The sequence below is a fragment of the Strongylocentrotus purpuratus genome, unplaced genomic scaffold (assembly GCF_000002235.5).
Source record: "Strongylocentrotus purpuratus isolate Spur 01 unplaced genomic scaffold, Spur_5.0 spur5_scaffold_13, whole genome shotgun sequence".
Lineage (NCBI taxonomy): Eukaryota > Metazoa > Echinodermata > Echinoidea > Camarodonta > Strongylocentrotidae > Strongylocentrotus > Strongylocentrotus purpuratus.
In genome coordinates, this window is record NW_022145598.1 from 31,637,032 (window position 1) to 31,658,098 (window position 21,067).

Consider the following 21,067-nt stretch of genomic DNA (forward strand, 5'->3'; position numbering starts at 1 on the left):
GACTTGGACAACTGCTGCAGGCCAGCGAGCTGTATGGAGAGCAGCTGTAAAGTGAAAATGAAGGCGGTCATTGTCGCTTCGCGACAGACAGCTACTACTACTACTACATAGCTTATAGTATATTACAAAAGGAGTCAAAGCAGCTATCAAGTCCATATTGATTTATTGCTTGATGAGGTGACGTTTAAGAGTGGTTAAAATTAAAGAAATAAAATAATAGTGAGTGAAAAAAAAAGTTTCGGTTTGATGTCTTCACATTATTCGTCATACACATACCACATTAAATGCATTTATATGGGCGTGTGCAAAAAGTTGATTATGATTATTATGTATATAATAATTATGTTAGAACATCACAATGGGAATGAGGTATAAAGGGAGCGACGTGAATCCATCACATAGCCACCTCGCCTTTTCACTTTGCTCAATCTACTGTGAATCATTAAGGTGTACCATTGTGACCACGCCCAGTTCTTAGAAGGGTGGAAGAGTCACCCTCGGAATACCCGGTGAATCACTAACCTCCCACAACAGAACTGTAGTCCAGGCTCCTTGATATATCCCTCATTTCCCATCTCTCTCTCTCTCTCTCTCTCTCTCTCTCTCTCTCTCTCTCTCCTTCTCCTTCTCCTCGTCCTCTCTTATCTCATAAATCTCCCTCTCTCCTCTTCTCTAGCACGAGCTCTTCTTTTCTATTTCCTCTCCTCTCTCCATCCCCTTCTCTCTCTCACTCTCTCACTTCAGACTCTTCCCTCTTGCCTATCACCTCTCTACTTCTCCGTCTTTTGCAATCTCTCTCCCTCTCTCTCTCTCTCTCTCTCTCTCTCTCTCTCTCTATCTCTCTCTCTCTCTATCCAATCTTTTACCCCCCCCCCCCACCCCCTCCACATCCATTTTCCGTGAGAAAATTAATGAAGACTGACAGTGACTGATGAACAGCAAATCCGCGTATCCAATCTTACTCTCGTTATTCGAGTTTCATAGCTCAAAGACGAAGGGATTATCTTCCAATTAGACAATCAATAAATCATTCTTCCCGCTTCACTTACAATCTGAGCTGAGTAGCTTACGTGATGTTAAGGTTGCATCTACTTCGGATCGTTGAGTTTAGTATGATAATATACGGAGGTATTAAATCATACAATGTGATAGGTAATTACGTTATAAAAGCTATAATGTATGCAGAAGATAATTATATTGAATGAGTTATACCACAGGAATTTATTGAAAATGAATGCTTGCCAAACCGATATGAATTCAAGCAAATAGAAATATTTGGGATGCCCCAAATTATATCTAATCTAGGTCGAATTTGAATATTTTATTTACCATGATCAATTAATGCAGTTTGTTTACAGACCCACCCCTATCCTAACTAGTCATTATATTTTGCTCGATAAAACAAAAAGTTTATTATTTAAAAAAGACACCACGCCACAAGTTATCATCGTGCACAATACACGTGGAGCTAGTAAGTGTAATAATCATGATGATAAGGATATTCCAAGATTGTAACGGCACTCGATCTTCAGACGGATGTTACAAAACCACATGAAGCATTGAGGACTTTAAAAAAAGCACTCTCAGTTTCGTCATGGTCTCATTCAGCTATCATACATAGATTTAGCCATTATCTGCGGACACCCATTCACACCCTACGCACACACACCCTACGCACACGCACCTAAACAGAGGCTTTTTATTTGGACTATGATTCACGTGTAGTAGGTAGGCAGAGGATACCTTCTAGCCTCGTCAGACAGTAGTCATAATTATTTATACAGTGCACCCTTCCGTGACTCACTGCATACCGGGAACGTACATTTCAATAATCTAACTTTTTGACTCCTGAAACTCGACGGAAATCGGAGTACAATACCAGATACAACTCCGGCGGACTGTATTGCTCAGGGGATCATCGCTGCTACACCTGTTTTGGGTGGAATTATTGCTTTGTAATCCTGGATCTTAGTTTTCGCATGCACAGGTGTGAAACAATCTTCGTCATGACTATTATTGTGTAAATATTGGACTTTCTTCATGTTACTATTGGAGTGCTTTCGGATAACTTTGAGTAGCATGAATCGCACGCATTGATATCACTGTGTTTTGTCGGAGTCTATTTGGATTACCGTTTCAATTGTGAATCAATTTATTTGTATAAAGTTCCTGTTCAGCGTTGTACTATTAAGCGCAATACAATTTGGAAGTCATGGATGAAATCATACCTCACGATTCATTTCAAGAGGTTCCTACCAAAGGGGAACCGTCATCGGTTATGATGTCCGCCGTGAATACTAGTACGGTCTCCAATTACGACATTGAAAACAGTACGAATAACGTGGTCGTCATCATGTCGACACGGACTTCAACATTAAGTTCGACATCAAGTTCGTCATCGGTAGCCAATAGGACGTCGATGATGAATCTTTCGACACCGAGCCCGTATATTCCAGATGAATTTGTATTAGAGAATCGAATGTACTTCGTGCCTTTGATAACACTCATACTCGTCATCGGAATCGTCGCAAACATTCTTGCCATCGTCGCAACGCGCCACGCCATCAGCAAATACAGAACTCATCGGAGTCGGAAGGTGACCATTGCTAGCTATTTAATACAATGTCTTATGATGGTCGATCTCAGTGCCGTGCTCGTCTTCTTTGTACGTGGAATGTTCTATAGTTTGTATAATGACCTTTATTTTGAGTGCGACCTCAACTCGGTCACGAATTATTTCTTCTCGTGGTCGGCGGGGTTCATCAACGCTATCATGTGCTTGGAGCGATGTATAGCATTATCCGCGCCGTTCTACTATCACAGCAACGCAACCATCAGCAAGGCAAGGATCGCCGTCATTGTCGTACTCGTTCTCGCCTTCCTCATAGCGATGCTGCCCATCATTGGCTTCGGGTCTTACACGACTCTCATCAACGGAACTTACTACTGCATCGGCCCTGGAGATTTCACGCTCGAAGAATCGGGCTTCGATTTCCCCTTTGGTGTTCTCTTTTTAGTGACCGGCCTCGGCATCCTTATCTTCATTCATTCGTGCAACGTCATCGTAATAACGAAAATAATTCAGATCCGACAACGTGCATTACCCATGCGAAGACATGTTAAGAAATCAGAGGCGACCGACGGGATGAGTACGAAATCGGCTCGGTCAACGAAAGAAGAGACGTCGTTCATAAACGGAACATATGAAACGACGTCGTCCAGTACTAGTGCAGCAGGGAATAACGATATACCTGATGGCGATGTTGGACACCATTCACCGCTGCGTGGAGGTCGGCGACCTAAAATAAAGAGACCTGGAAGAACGGAGATTAGAGTCGCCAAGCAGATCATCGTCATCTCAATCGTATTCACGATTTCCTGGTTGCCATTCTATGTAAGTATTTCACGATTTTCTCATGCCATTTTAGAGTGTCTTTTTTTCTTGTTACTTCACAAATAAAAATCACATGTTGGAGCATGGACTCCCCGGCCGGGGGCAGAAAATCCGAAAAATCTCAGAAAAACAACATCAAGGTACGGGGTTACATATTTCAGGTTCCTTTTCTGGGGGGTGTTTCACAAAGGCTAAGGTCGACTTTAAGTTGGACTTAATTATAACAGGCTATGCATGCCACTTGTTGCTCTCACCATTGATCTCTCAATTATGATCTTTGCATAATATCTTTTCCTTCAATAATGAACTATCAACAAATGTAAATTCTGTAGATTTGTGATTACGATTTATACGTCCCTTCAGAGACCAATGCCAGTAAATGAGAAGAGCAAACAGTGGCATAGTTAAGTCCAACTTGAAGTCGATCTTAGTCTTTGTGAAACACCCCTGGTCCTATTTGTTGATGGGCCACTAATAGAGGGGTACTTTCTTATGTATCATAGGTTGGATTTTGACGCGGACACGTGCCCCCTGCATAGTACAACCTAATTGATAATCTTCAAAGCGTCCCCCCCCCCCCCATACCCGTCGCGCCTCCCCTTTTCCATCCCTTCCAACAAATGGCATAACAAATTATCTAAACTTGATTATTTCTTTGGTAACAGCACGAACAACAAAATAACGTATCGAACCTCATACTTGATTTTCTTTGGCTGCCTTGCCTTGGGAATTAGGTGGCTAAGAAAAAAGAAGTAAAAGATTTCTATCCGTGACTTCCGCTTTTTCCGAAAACACCAGGTAACCAGCGCCAGGTAACAAAAGAAAATCTAGACATGAAAAAAGTAAACGATCCTTAGATTCAGTTGCGGGGGTGCACATACACAATAATAATGAAGGCTAATGGCTATACAATTCACATTGAAGGTTCCAACCTGCGTCAATATTATTATGATTTGACAATGTAAGGAAATATTCTTTCATCACACTGTAAATTTACAAAGGCTGATGATTTTTCACACATAAACAGATGTGAATGAAGTCGCCGTATTTTATAACAAACTTCCTCATTCGATGATGTGGGTATCATGACTATGAGTTTGTTTTAAAGGTATACTGGGTATACAACTATTATTAATGCATGTTTTATCATTATCATCATAAGACATCATTCTGTAAGACAGCCACTGGTCGGTGCCAGCTCAGTAAATGAATAAAATAAATTGCATTGATAATTGGAAAAAAGAGACATGTTCCTCTTTATTGCCGGAAGTTAAAACTTGACCTTCTCAAACCTTTAGAGAAAATCGATCCCGAGTTAGTTAATGCTGGTTACTTTATGTAGCTATGATGACCTGACAAAAACTATCGGAAGTCGGATATCATTACATCATCAATTTCCATCCCAAAAAGGGCTGCATAGTACAACACGACCACAATTTTGATGATTGATAACCTTCATAACGCACTCTGTTACTCTGTAGTAGGCCCTACTGATTTTGATTATTTTGTTGTGTGTGTCATTTTTCTCCTTCACGGCTTCACCCCTGCCCCTCTATTTTTACTTCTTTTTCTTCATCTTCTTCTGTTTTAACCATTGCAATAATTTAAGCGAATATCCAGCAGTTGTTGAAATGTTGAATCGGGTTTGGTTTCAAATCATAAGTATAATATGAAATAAGTCTTATTTTGATAAACAACAATGAAATTTTATGTACCATAAATGTAATTCTTCGTAATTACGGCCACACCATACTATTTGGAACACTCTCGTAGTTACCGCCATATTTTCATTTTTCCGAGCTGATGAAGTTGGGATATGTTAATATTTGCTTTCAATCAGAAACAAATATCTCGTTTTGTTTATATAAAGTATACCTTGGCGACACGTGACGTGTTGGCATTGACATTTTCTCTGGTATGCCAATCACTTACTAATAAATACACCGTTGCCTATAAAATTTGATTTATTTTGTTTGTATACCACTTTCGTTGAGGTGATTGTGAGAACGTAATTCATTATTGAATAGATAGCATTTATGACTTATGATAGTCTCTATGTCTTTTACGAATAATTAATAAAGCTCAGAGAACGTGTTAACTTCATCTATCAAGAATAAATCATGTTCTAAAAATCACTTAATGAAAAGAGGTATAAATTAAACTTGATGGGCAGTAATGTTATAATGAAAGTATCGCTGTGAAGCTCTTGAACATCGTTAGTGTTCATGTAAAGTGAATGTATATTCGTCTTAAAGGGAAGGTCGAGTTTTGTTAAAGGTCAAAATGATTTGAGAACTTTCTCATTATTTCCATGTGAAAGATCATTGTAGAAAAGATTCATTGAACGGAGTTCTCTTGAAATGCCCTTAAATCACAAATGTATAATTTTTTGGACCAATTTTTGGTACCACATAATTATGGGCGTACATAGTCCCATTTATGTTGATTCCTTTATATTTCTTTCTCTGTTTCAGTTGTTTCTGTTCTCAAGTCTGCCTAAAGTATTTTTTCTTTATACCTATTTCTATTTTGTATCATACATACATATTGATATTTATATAACGCCTTTACATAAAACATGCTCAAAGCGCTTTACATTTTAAAATACAAACAGAATAATTATATGCTCTCCAAGTGCATTATACTCTATCCCTATCTCTTCTTCTCTCTCTCTCTCTCTCTCTCTCCCCCCCCCCCTCTCTCTCTCTCTCTCTCTCTCTCCCGCTCTCTCCCCCTCTCTCTCTCCCTCTCTCTCTCTCCCTCTCTTCTTTTTCTCTTTCTTTCCCCCTCTTTCTCTCTCTCTCTCTCCCTCCTTCCCTCAATTCCTCCGAGTCCATTTCCCTTTCTCCCATATTACTTTAATTGTCTGCTTCTATTGAAACCACTAATTTAATATCAGAATACATGGTCTTCCCCTTTAACCTTTCTTATGATATATAAAATTTGCATTAAACAGGATGTCTGTTACCGGGAAGGACTCAACTTTCGTGTTTATGAAACATTATCCTTGTCGCTCTGCATGACGACATTTCCTTTAACTTCCGCTGTATCCAATTAATAGGGACTTTTAGATTTACGTGGACTGATACGTGTGACGTCCATTCACGGCAGTGCATTAACAGGACGTCGATCGTAGCATAGACCTATTGTCTTCGTGCGAATCTAAAAGTCCCTATTGTATACTTCTTGTACAGGTAGTTTGCACCAAACGAACATAAAACCAAAAAATAGTTCGTTGACCCAGTTTTTAAGAGGATACTACTATTTACCACATTCTCGTTCTAAGTAGCCGTAAATTGTTTCCCATTCGTAATATTACTATTAATTCTTTCCGAAGTATTTATTGTATTTCTTTCCGGAAAAAGTGAAATATCATTCACTGTGAATAAACAACCCTTTCTGCCGCACCACATCCTTTCGACAAAAGCTTCCTCAAAATGTTTCATGGAAATGAGAAGTTAACAATGAATTGCATGGTTTTTCCTAATACGTGTTTGACCCAGATTGATATGCATAAAGGTAGCATTGTTTTCATATTGATTTGTTAGTCTAATATCAAGGAAACATGATTTGGATTCCCATCCAGCCCATTTTAGACGGAAATATGTTAGTCTATACATGTATGCTTGAGACCAGTGTAGTTTGGGTCGAGATCTCAAGGTCTGAGACCGAGACCGAGAACAAGACCTTCCCTTTCGATCCCGAGACCGAGATCTCTAGATCCCTTTCGAGTCTGAGATCTCTAGAGACCAAGACCGGGGACCCGTTTCACAAAGCCTTTTTACAATGACAAATGATATAAATCAGTGACAAATCTGCTGATAACCAATCAGAAGCAAGGATTTTAGTAGCTTATAACGAAAACTGTCATTTGCCACTGATGACAAGTTTTGTGGAACACCCCCTGGTCTCGAGACCGGATACAAAGAGGCAGCTCCGGACTCGGTTGTGTGAATATGTTCGTCTGGATAACAGACCTTAAGCTCGATCAAGGATAGACAACAATAAACACAACAAGAGAGACAACACCTGACACGTGCCATACAGACCTTGCTCCTGGTTAATGTCCGCCACCGCCCGAAAGTAGAGCGATCTCTTAGCCAAGAAGGGAGGAACTGTGCGGGCATAAAGAACACAAGTGACGACTATACTAAGAAACTAATAACTTGTGATGCAGACATTGCTAAGCTTTGAACGCCAATAGTAGACTAGCATCTCATGATTATGCTTTCAGTATTTTTTCTTGCAGGTTTTCCATGGCACCTTTTACATGCCCATTTTATTGCCATTCGTTTTTTAAATAAATTTTCTCGTTTTCGTGTATTTTCTGATATACTTTTCTGTTTACAGATCAAGGGGTAATTGTCCTCGGGGGTAGTTGTCCTCGAGGGGTAATTAGGGACTTTTAGATTCGCACGAAGACAATGGGGATTGATACGGTCGACGTCCTTTTAATGCACTGCCTTGAATGGACGTCACAGGTATCAGTCCACGCAAATCTAAAAGTCCCTACTGTCCTCGTGGGTAAATTGTCCTCGGGGGTAGTTGTCTTCGAGGGGTCATTGTCCTCGTGGGTAAATTGTCCTCGGGGGTAGTTTTCCTCGGGGGTAGTTGTCCTCGGGGTAATTGTCCTTGGGGGTGGTTATCCTCGAGGGGTAGTTATCCTCGGGGGGGTAATTCTCCGGGTGGTAATTTTCCGGGGGGGTGATTGCCCAGGGGGTAATTGTCGTAGAACCGAGACCTGGTCTTGAGACCGGCTATAACGATGCAGCTCCAGACTCGGAAGTATTAATATATTCGTCTTGATAGCAGACTATAGGCTCGATCGAGAATAGACAAAAGAGAGACAATAATTGGAGAGCGTGTTAATTGATGTTCAAATTAGTTACAATGGTTACCTCGGAATCAAGACAGTTTTGAAAGGTTTTTGAATTGAAGAGTTAAAGTGGTTTTCTACAAGTGGGTAAAAATGTACCAGTAAGAAATGATTATAAGCGTGCTTGAGATGATACAGAAACATAATCAGGCGAGCCCGAAATACATCTTTATATTGACTACATTATATTTTGCTTATGTTTATGAGTATTCTGATATCATAAGGAAATTGAAACATTGAAATGCAGTATTTTACCATGGAACTACTACATGATTGTATTGACCGTTCGGAATTGTTTTCACTGGTAGAAATTTTACATATTAATGTACAAATAGATACGATTTTAAGCAGTTACATAATTGGTTGAAAGTTAGAAGGCAAAAATAGTATCAGGAATCTAAAAGGAAGTTGATTATGACAGTTGACGTTAGCACAATTTATTGTGAATTATAGAAAAGTTGTTTTTCTGAAGAAGAAAAATGTGTTATCAAAGGGGATGATATTACTTTGGACTAATTATTTTGTTCAGCGAGATCTTTTTTTAGATTAAAAAACCCCAAGGTAATTAAAAACTACTAGCTCAATTCATTTTGACGTAGTTTCTCATCATAATCCTACCAATATACCTTTAATTTCCTCCTTTGGCCGAACAAATTAGGGGTTCGGCAAATACTCTGGCCATTTTCTGCCTGTATGCTCAATTTATATAACCTTCGAGACTGTAATTTCGCAGGCGATCGACGTGCATCGAAGATGAGGCCCACTTCCTAATTTTGAAAGAAATGGTGTCATTTGAGGGTTCCTCCTATCATAGACCTATCCAAGCTCCAATCTCCGTAATAAAAAGCCTTTGATTGGTTTAGACGACTATGCCATAAATCATGCGGCTACAGCTACAGGGCGGAACCATTACTATGTCATCACATCGCCTTGATACATTTCGATAGGTTTCATACAACGTACTCACAATTCAGTTCCTCTACAATATTATAATACGTATTTTCAACTCACTTTGGTATGAATACTCAGTGTATGTAATTATTATACACACTAAAAGCTTACCCATGGCAAATTTGTTAAGAGACGGAAAAATATAGACCTTTTTTTTTTTAAGTTCATTTTTTTTCTCGTTGTTCTTTTTTCTTGTTTCGATTTTTTTTCTTCTGTCGATTTTTTTGTTAATGTATTTGTTTGTTTATTGGTTTTTTTTTTTATTGTTTGTTTGCTTTTTTATTTCGTAAGGGAGCATTCATATTAAAATCAAATTGGCACGAAAGTATAAAAGTATGTTTTTTCTGCCACTATTTGCTGTTGATGTCCTGATACTATTCATAGAAGTCTTAGCTTGTAAATTGTTAGAATGCTAGAATCTAGAAAGGTTTTCTTATGATTAATAGATAAGGCTCAATATCAATCCATCTGGTTACACTTACAGGACGAAGAGCACTGTATATGGAAATAGAAAAGGCTGTTACTTTGCATATTGGATGACAACTTTATATTTAATTATGATGTAGTTTTACAGGCTATATAAATGACCTTTCCCTTTCCCAGAAAACACACTTCACACAGGGGAAGAAACTCATAATTCCGAAAACGAATTTCCTATAGCAGGGGGTTCATAATTCATAAAAATTTCTTGAGTTATTCCGTTTCCTTATCCGAAGGTCGCACTTCCGAAAATGAAATAGGTTTGTTATTTCGAAGGTTCGTAATTCTGAAAAATAATACAGGGTTCTATTTCATTTTCTAAAATATCAAGCTTCAGTAAAACGACGTGTGTCTGTGTAACCTAGAAAGCTCTCAAAATGAAACCTGAATCCTAATGGCTACAGCTACAGCCTTTAGAACAAGGATGAATTAAAAACATTATCAACAGCTGCATGAAAAGTGAATGAAGCCTGTAATCTATATTAAACACAACCTTCGAGGAGCTGTGAGTATTATGCTCGTCACGTATCCACAAATTAATTCTCACATGCAGACCGATGGATGATACTAATTGACCTGTTGTAAAAGACAGAACATATACGGTAAATATTAAAAATGAAATGCGCCACCATTGTTTATTATTGTTTATTAAAGGTCCATATGACAAATGTATGATTTAGTAGGCTCTTACTATAGACCAGTTTACTAAATATTCAAATTGTAAGCCTACTTTTTAAACAAGGTTGTTCTCTTACTAACTGACAGATTGCCCGAAGCTTGTCTAACATAGCAACACGTTAAATATGCAGACTGGATTCCGAGTCATGTATTTCATTCATTAATAACAGGTTAATTGAATAATTCGTCACTAGGCACGAGGAAAGAAACATGAATAGATTTATTTATTTATGTTTAATAGTGAACGGGTCCTTTACCAGCCTGTATATAGGCAAATGGGAATTCCCCCCGAATCCCCCGATATACACCGATTCGGTTTGGGGGTTTTATGTACCTGCCCGCCGGTGGCGGCGCTATAACTGGGGGGCTTCTCCGATCCAGCTGACAGTACAGAGAGCTCGAGAGCGGTTACTAGCTAGCGGAGCAGCGACCCTGGCCGGCCTGGGCGAGGTTCGATGTAGGTATAGCATACCCGTTGCAATGTAAGCTAGCTAGCTGCAGTCAGACGCCCCCCAGTTATGGCGTCACCTTATGAGGGCACACTTCCACCAGAAGTCGCCCGAATCGGTGTATAGGGGAGGAGGTACCTATCCTCCTCTTTTCATGCTCCTTTTTCACCCCGCCCTTCCCCCCCCCCTCATTTTTTATGTTATTTGTTGTCCTCTCTTATGTGTCAGCTTTCTATTTAGGAAAAATTTAAGTGCTCCCCCTGCCCTAATAGCTATGCCACTCTATCGCAACAGCACAGTCAAGTTTATTACAGTCAGTAAATGGGTGAGCGAGAGATAGAAGGCACTTCATCACTAATGCATCATAAACACGAGACCATGGAATCACGCTCTTCCTTGTAAAAAGGTTTTGACCGGTGTTTAAAAGTCCTCTAGTATAGGGCGTTTATGAAGCTGTTGCCTAGTACGATGCTGCAGACAAAAATAAAGTATGTGCACGATTTGCATGATTAATGAAATCTGACGTCCAATTTATGGACAGAATTATAAAGGTGAAATCGAAGAGCCGTTCGGTGAAATGAATTCGTTGTCTCGTTAACTAGAAATCCATTACAAGGAAACTGATGCGGCTTCCCGTAGGAGTATCCAGAAATAGAGAGATTGTGGACAGAATATTCACCCGTAAATCTAGGCAAGCCCCCACCCCCCTTCCCATATGGTTAGAGACCATTTACTATGTCGTACTGATTTTTTCCCCCAAAGCCTTTGAGCCTTCAAACTGTCTAGGGGTCTTTTTTTTATTTGTAATGACTTGAAGGCATTTGATACCTTACACAATTTAATATCAATTTTTACGTTTTGCATATCCTGATATAACAAGGATTTCATGAAGGGCACGTGCATAAATTAGTGAACCGTAGGGGAGGGGTGCAGCAATCGAAACCAGCAAGTGCCCTCCTTTTGAAATCCAGCGTGGAAAAAGTAAACTGTGCCCATCCCCTTTCGAATGTGTACAGCCATTGGGCACCTGCTAAATCTGACGCCCACTTGTAGTTAAATCAAAAGGATGGAGTGAAGAGGGGGGGGGGGGGGAGCCCAGAGGGAATATAATTAGTATTTTTCTTTTGTTTTTGTTTTCATTGTTTGTTTATTATTTTTAAATTACTATACTTGTTGTAGAACAGCATATAGGTTGTTATTTCCTTGAAATGATCCCATTCTGAGCTGTCGTTTCCGCTTTGCCTTGATACCGAATGTCATGTCCTGGTATCATGGTCATGCAGTTGGTCATGCGATCTCATATTACTGATTATGCCTCATTTTCATCATTCATACACGTACATGGACTTCAGGGACCCATTCATTCACGCATTCAGTCGATAAGATCATCTTTTTTTGATAACCTGTCAGTCGAAATTACTGTAGACAAAATATGAATATATCCTGATCGAGATGCCGGATTAGGGCATTTTCCCCGACTCAAACATTTGTGAATTGGGCTGAAACGTGGAAAGAAAAGATAATTCTAGCCGAATCGTACAAGATATTAAAAAATATCTGGAGATACTACTTACATCAGCTCTTAATTATTCTAGTCATAGTTGCCGTTAAGTTTCCATTATCACTGTGTACATTCGCTTTCTCGTCTCTGCTTTTTTTCGGAAACGGAAAACTTGGCGCCGTTGGAAATTAATGCCTTGATCACAAACGTTCAAATCAGAGAGATATTTATAGCTGTTCAATATTATTTTATAGGTTCGAATTTCTCCACCCTTTTATTTACTATACTTCCTTCATTACATTGAATGTAAGGTGTGCTTGGATCATACAATCATGCAGTGTTTATGTGTCTGTATATAGTACTGGGAGAAAAACTTCTATGTCCGCATCACGGTTCATGAGTTCGGATCACGATTTTACAACCAGAATCGTCGCGATAACAGTCCGAAATAGAGTTAATAATACAAATGGATACGATTAGATAACGTCTTTGTCTGGATATTTTTTTCTTTTACAGAATATTGTTTCCTGCAATGTTCAATGCATAATGTGGTGAAAAAGCGACACTGTCACGACTGAAGCGACTTCATTATGCATATCGGTGCATTGGTCGTGTTTAAAATGTTGAACTAATATTGTGAAAGTTCGTTTGCATTGATGATAGAAATGTTTGAAAACTAAACTTTTTATCTCAATACCAATCCGTTGCCTTCGATTTTGTAGAGCTACTGGCAATGTCATAGGCAAAGAATTCGTATGGACTCGTATGTTCACGATTGCGTGTTTGACATCATTGATGCATGCATGCCCCACCCATATGTTTTATGACTGCATTCGGAAGAGCCGACAGGTGAATATTTCTCAGCATTGAGTCAATATCTGCAGGGACCGATGTGCTTCTCATGCTAATTACTATTATGAGATATTGTAGCTAGGCCTACATCTTTTCATCTATCAGTTGATGGATGATTTAGCGGTGGTAGTTTGATCTTTCGTCAAATATCATTTTCTGCTCACACAGTTTATTTTCTATTTCTACCGCTTGAGATACCAATATTGTCATTTCAGCAGTGAGAGCGCATCTCAGGAAATGTTGTTATTAACATTGTTTCAAGGCCTCCACTAGAGATAATAGGGACTTTTAGATTTGCGTGGACTGATACGTATGACGTCCATTCAAGGCAGTGCATTAAAAGGACGTCGATCGTAGCAATCCCCATTGTCTTCGTGCGAATCTGAAAGTCCCTAATAAAATTATCTAAGTAGACGTCACAACTCGCAACATAGTACACAGTACTTCAACAAAAGATCGAACTTCTAGAGCAAGTACGAGAACAAAGAGGTCATTGTCCCCGATGGCTTAATCCCCGCACTTGGTACTTGGTTACGTATAATCCCTTTGGTCAAGCAAGAAACTAATCCCAATCACAGATCATTGAATAGATGACTTGTACAGCGAACATACCATATGGGTTGGTCAAGAAGAGTATATCACGACGATTGTATATACGTCTAGATGGGACCACATTTGTAAACGACAAATATGTGAACATTATTATATCCGAGACAGAAAAGTGAGCAAAGATGACAATCCAGAAGATTGATGGCCATCTTCTCTCGTATCAGGATGTTCTATGAGTTACCTTCTCCAAAGACTTTTCTCAGCTTTTCAAAGTGATTATCTTTAGAGAGGGTAAGAGTCCGACCACGCTGTGCAACTTAAATGCTACGTCCAGGACATGAACCTTCAGATCAATGAATCTTCGAAATAACGACATTTTCGAGCCCAAAACGAACCTTCGGGGAAAAAACGACTGCCCTCCCGGAATATAAATGGCTACAAGAAATCACTGTAGATTGAATTTGCCGCTCCCATTATGGTGAAGTTCATATTTGGCTCCTTGTGTATACAATAATTGGATCATATTACACTTTGACGTTGATACCAGCACAATTCTTTTTGGAAATATGAAATGCACCCGCTTTAGGTTCTAGGACGTGATTCGGAAGTCATATTATCAACGGCAGGAGTTTAACGTAGGAATTATATGGCAGTCACACCGTCGATATCAACACCAGATTGACAACAGAATCGAAAGTACAATTACTATTAGTATTAATGGCCGAGTATCAAACTTTATTTAGAGTAGCTTTGGGGTCTCTTTGGAGTCCCCTCGGTAGAACGTGACTGGATGGTTCGACCTGAGCACGATATGCTCGTAAGTAAGCAATCAGGGGACTGACGAATTTGTGTCCTCTCCGAGGGACTTGATAATGAGGATTAATATCTTACCAGAGGACGCTAGTGCATCGCTATGATTTCGAACCAGAGACATCCCGGCCTTATAACACTGATCGAGCCATCGTGCTTCTTGGCAGAAATAATTGACTAGATGTCAAATAGCAATATTCACCATTGAGCTGCCGGCTATCTGTTGTGATTTCTGCCAGATTAACAGAGTTTGTATTATTTAAACGGATGTGGTTGATTAAGGATGTGTTGGCAACATGACTTTCTGATGCTAATCGGCATGATTTAGCGATGATGATGTGATATGCGCTCTCCGTGAAAGGAATATTGCTATTACAGCTACGTACTCTTTTCAGACATTATCCGAACGATATGATTATTGTATTTCTTGCATTGTTCATGGTACGTAGTATCGCACGTTCTCTCTCATTTATGGTTCATGAGTGTAGTTCGAGTTAATTCTTGGTACAAGCAATGCTTATATCGTCAGGAAATCGCTACATTCTGAAACGGATTGAGATGTTTCCCGTTTGCAGTTGGTTTTAGAACACATTTTTTTTTTGCTGTGATGTTTTGTCCTTCAATTGACACGATCTCCACATACGAAAGATATGAAATAAGATCATATCGAAAAATATATATATATTGAGTTTAACCTTCGCTTAGTGGGTAAATAAGATAACGTGCAAATGACATAATATTAAAATAAACTCAACACCCGATGATGGTGGATGTGTAAGTGCATTTTCAACATTTTCCAGAATGCCTTGATTTTCGACAACGCCTTCAGTTGCAAACCTAACGGACTTGGCGAATTCAAAACCTAAATGAGCAATGTTCTGCATAACTGGGTATTTCCGTTGTAATTGCATCCCGAACAGTTTTAAAGGAAATTATTCACGAGTAAAACATCAGGCTAATCAAGGACCAGATATGTTTAGAGAGGAGGACGTATTGCTGTTAATTGTGCCAAACGTTATAATTCTCATCGTCGGCATCATTGCTAACACACTGGCTCTTATCGTCATCTGTAGGACGTACCGCACGACTGGTCATTCCTTAAGACTGTCCGTACCGTCGTTGCTAGTTAAGGCACTCGTCACCGTGGATCTATGCAGCGTGATCCTACTCCTTGTCGAATCAGGAACCGTTAGCGTGCTGTTCCCCGGCACGGCGCTCAAGTGCAATATGGATTACACAATTCGCTTAAGCGTTGCCTATGCATCAGGGTTCATCAACGCGGTCATGTGTTTGGAAAGATGCCTCGCCTTTCGTGCACCATTTTTTTACCACGATCATGCGACTGTCTTCAAAGCGAAAGTTATAGTGGTCATTGTGATCGGTCTCTCCGTGTCGCTCAGTGTTCTTCCTTTACTCGGAGTCGGGGATTACGCGGCGGACACGAGGACGACGTCGGCCAACGCGACAGTTGTTGTCTGCACGCCTCCTGGCGAACTAGGGTCCCGTAGCGACCTCGGAAATAAGATTTTCATGGGAATTTACATTACAGTCGGCGCATGCATGTTGTCAACCATCTACATTTGCAACACGCTAGTCATGTTGACGCTTCGAGACCTTGGTAGAAAGACGGCAGGATTAGAACAGTTAGCTCGCTATATTCATGCAGGATCGTTGACATCGAGTAGGCCACCTCATTCGACAACAGACTTGGAGACTCAGGTGACAGTTGTGAATCCCAAGGAAGGTGGGACCAACCAAAACCTCGATGATAGTTCCTTTGTTTATACTAAAGACAAGGACATCTTGCCGAAAGTGGACCCCGAAAAGTCGAAAGCTAGAATTGGCAGGGAGATTCGTCTAGCCTATACGGTCTGTGTTATTTCAGTGGTCTTTACGATATCGTGGCTACCCTTTTATGTAAGTGAAAAGTGGGCACCTTTACGGTAGGGAGGGTGAGGGGGTCAGCAATTCATCAATCTATTGTATTGCACCTGGTTATACTATTCCCCTTTCTCATTGTCTCAGTGTTTCAACTGTCTCATCTACAACAAAAAGCTCCTCAATTTTCGCTTTCCAAGTTGCCAGATGGTGCCGCTTATTTAAATTTCCGCCTAGTTATGATGTTTTCATAATTATGTTTATTTGTTTCTGTCTCTGTTTATTACCCCCACCCTCACACTCATTTCGGGACATCGTTTCTTCTTTCTTTTTTTACTCTCTTCCTCTTTATATACTGTCTAGAGAATAGATCCACTTCTTAGGAGCCGTACTTATCCGAGATCACTTCGTCTGACGGGGAAACCCACGCTCAAAATAGTATAAAATCCATTGGCAAGCTAATAAAATCTCTCTCTATAATAGCTATCCAACCACTTCTTCGGAGTGTATTCAACTAAACCTGTGTTTAAGAGGATTAACCCCAAAGGATGTGATCCCTAATATTACTGCTACCAAATTATATTTCTCTCCTTACATTATTTTTTACATCTTTCTCACTTTATGTACATTATGCAAAAAGTGTTTAATCATTTTGTATACATAATATGTCGTCTTTACGAATGTTCATGAATTTCAAGGTTCTTCCGCTGGGCCATGATTCCGAAGGCCCGTATTTCCAAAACGTTCTTAACTTCTGAAAATGAAATAGGGTTCCTAATTCCGGAAATGAAATCGGGTTCCTTATTCCGACGGTCTATATCTCCGAGAATGAGATGGAACCCTGTATTATTTTTCTGAATTCCCAGCCTTCAGAATAACGATACCTATTTCACTTTCAGAATTATGGACCTTCGGATAACCAAACCTTTGAAATAACAGAGCAAATATTCGGAATTATGAGCCCTATTTTCATTTTCGGAATTGTGAACTCCATGCTATGGGCATTTTTGTTTCGAAATTAAGAACCTTCGGAATGATGTAACTTTGGGAAAACGAACCTTCGGTAAAATGAGTACCTCCCAATCATTATTATGCCATTGATCTATCGTTACAGGTCCAACGTCTTCTCAAAGCTTTCGACGTCAACCAGCCCAACTGGTATCTTCTCCTGGTCGTCGTCCTCCTCGTCAGCAACCATGTCGTTGACCCGTTCGTCTTCGTGTTCATGAAGCAGCAGAGTCGAGACGCACTCAAGGACCTCTGCATGAGGTGCGTGTGCTGCCGTAAATGTTGTGCGCCACCCGCATTATCAGAGCCTTCAAATCTGAGTGGAAATGGTAGGTCCATATTCGTTATTCAACTCAATTAAATTCGCAACAACTTAACAGATCATAGTTTTAACACTTAAGGAGAAGACAGGGCGGATGCAGGATCCTGTACAAGGGGGGGGGGGTCCAATTCCCAAGTGTATGACAAGCGAAAAGAAAAGGGAAACTGAAGAAAAAATGGATGTTTCCATTAAAAAAGTAAAATATACATCCAGGGGTAGCCTTTAAACAAGGCCACATGCCTGATAGACGCCGAGCGACTAAAAAGAGACTAATCGCAAAAACCTGAATGAACGCCAGTGCGAATTGTCCAGACCTGTGTCATTCGGTCGCGCGTTCACTCCGGGTATCTAGACTCATCTCAGCCGCTTAGCCAGAGTCAACGAGGCCTTGTCAAAAGGCTAATCCAGGGGTGGCTCCGGGATTCTGTATGCAGGGATGTCTCATCCACCCGAATGATACATGACAAGGGAACAAACGAAAGATATGAAGCAAGTTAAGAAAGAAAGATATAAAGAAAGAAAGAAAGAAAAATGTAAGGAGATTTCTCATATTTTACGTCGTGACCACGGTGACCATACCCCTTCTGCCCTTTTATCCCTTGCAAAATCATGCTCATAACGTCATTCAACAAGGATATCCTACAAAATATAAATTGGGGGCTTTCCGATTCTTATTGCTCTTATAAACCATCAATATATCGCATGCGTAAGCATTATAAGTGTTTATAAAAAAAGTGTGATCATTTTTTCGGCGTACTTCTGGTTTTCATAGATCTTTTGGAAAGATACCAAAGGGTGGTTTTATGAAAAGATCGGTAAATAAACAAAAGCAAAAGAAATTTGTTTTGAAAAGGAAATTATTGATTACTTCCTGCTTACCTCGCTTAACTTTACTTTCAGTTTCAGTATTTCCTTCTCAAGTTTCTTTTGCTTATGTTTATTTACTGATCTTTTTTAATAGTTATCATCTGCTTGATTTCAATCCTTCCTTTTTAAGATTTTATTTTCAGTTTATACCTTATCCATTCTCCCTCCATTTCTCAACGTGTCTTCTTCTTCTTCATAATTATCATCTTCACTCCTTCTTTCTCTTTTTCTTCTGCCTCTTTTTTCTTCTTTTTCATCAACATCAACACCATCATCATCTTCATCATCATATTCATCACATAGTCATGATCATCTCCTTTTTATTCTCACCTTCTTCTCCTCCTCCGCCTTTTTCTTCTCCTCCACCTCCTCCTCCTCCTCCATTCTCCTCCTTCGTCTTCTCCTCCTTTTCTTCCCCCTTCTACTCCCCCTTGTTGTCTCTTCTGCTTTAGCCTGGTTAAACGTTTTGAACTCTTTTCTTCTGAAATAATTCGTGAATACAATCCTGCATTTCCGATTTATTCTTCTTAGAAATGTTTTCTTTTAAAGGGATATCCTGTGCATTTAGTAAAGAGGTCAAATCATTTGCAGACCGTGCAAATTGTTCTTGCTCCGCAGCTCCCCATTGTACTTCTAGATGGAAAGATATATAATTTCATATTGGTTTGAGTGCATTTACCACGAGCAGCGTACCTGTATATAAAGAGTATAAATAGTATTTTAAATGTTTAATGTTTAAATGGATTATATTGTAGAGCAAGCACCACGAACGCCTGAGCCATGCAAGCTCAAACGGATACCGGCGCTTATCAACAATCGTATTTTTCTATACACCATAATACATGACTAAAAGTGATGGGAACATATTCATATCTGTGTGTCCTATCTTGCCCCAAACATGCCATCATACCCCAAATGTGGGCCCCGATCTTGCCTCCAAGGTGGCCAGGCCCGGTCCAATCGTATGCCATTTTAATAATTGTATACAATGTGATATGTTCGACGTTTACATCACTTTAGAGTCAACTTCAGATTTGCTTATAATTAGTAAAGTGAACAGAGTGAGTATCAGCTAATAAATCAAAATTTTCTTTTTTTCCCCCATGTACAGGAAGACGGATTCGTGGTGCATCGAGACAAGATAGTGGGGTCGTAGTGGTCACCGACCCCATCCCTAACCCCGCCCAAATCCTCGCCCAAAGCCCCGCCCATAACCCCCATCAGGACCACGCCCATGACACTTCAGATACTAGTAATCCATCGCCATCATGACGTCACCTACCCTCCCCGATGCTCCACCTCCAGTACCAGTGCTGACGTCATGTACATCAAATAATTTCGGATAAAACTTTCGGACATGGACATCGCATGATCTCCTCCTCTTCGAGGAGAACGACGACGACGGTGAAAATTGACATCAGATTGTTTTCACAGATAATGAACAATATCACTCAGTGGATGATGTCGGACAACCGGACGTCACCGACATCGGTCATCGGTGAATGGCTTCATGGACGGCATCGACAACATCTTGTTATCCTTGAGATCGAAATATAGCTGAATAGCTGCATCGCCGGCTTCGAAATATCTTTGCCGGCTGTGACAATGCTGTGTCGTCGAAGGATTGTTTCTGAAATGTAGACTTATCTTAAAAGCGTTATCATGGTCATACAGTTCCTTGGGCTATTCAAAGTTTTAAAAGTTTTGCATTAATGCAATATGCAGAACAAAAGTACAATGCTGAAATTCAATTCATTCATTCACGTTTTGTCATATACAATGTATATAAAATAAGACATGACATTAATTTATCTCCCGTCGGTGCCTCTATACAATACAAACATACATGTACGTTCATTGTGGACCATGATCTTGCTTGTTGAATAGTTAACCGCCCCTCCCCCTTTTTTAAATATTTATTTATACTGTTTTATACTCATGAATGTAAAAATCAGAAATGCAATTTTTTAATAATGACATTTTTACTGATAGGATATACGTTTTTTAAGTTTGGGATGCTGTAACTCATTTTAGGGCAATCAAGCCGAATTCTTGTGACATTTTAAAGGATGTGTTATATAATGTCCGCTGTTATTTTTAGTGTATGATTCGATTTAATCAATTTTAAGCTGTCTTATGCTAAAGTGTAAATTATATTTCATGCGATACATTTAGATTTATTTTGTTAAATTTAAAACAAAATATGTATACACATGTGCAATTCAGCCACTCGCTGCGATACATGTTTGAATAAAACCTTTATTGATTTGATGTATATAGGCATAAACCATGTTAACATGACTTTTTATGCCGAAGAGCCAGAAGGTTTTTAAGTACATGCTGAACAAGAACAATTTTTTATCAAGGGTCCATTACTCCGAACTGAAATAACTTGAAGCTTCACTATTTACAATATCTGATGCTTTATATAAATCAAATTACAATCATTGTT

The 21,067-nt window shown here is 39.6% G+C and overlaps 1 protein-coding gene across 1 annotated transcript; it reads left to right on the plus strand.

Moving 5' to 3' along the window:
- The first annotated feature begins 1,139 nt into the window (after positions 1–1,139).
- On the plus strand, positions 1,140–20,768 carry LOC115918068 (prostaglandin E2 receptor EP1 subtype-like). The gene is made up of 3 exons (XM_030983371.1): positions 1,140–3,394; positions 17,533–17,755; positions 19,727–20,768. The coding sequence occupies exons 1-3, from the start codon at positions 2,213–2,215 to the stop codon at positions 19,885–19,887; spliced, it is 1,566 nt and encodes a 521-aa protein (XP_030839231.1). The 5' UTR covers positions 1,140–2,212; the 3' UTR covers positions 19,888–20,768.
- The last annotated feature ends 299 nt before the right edge of the window (positions 20,769–21,067 follow it).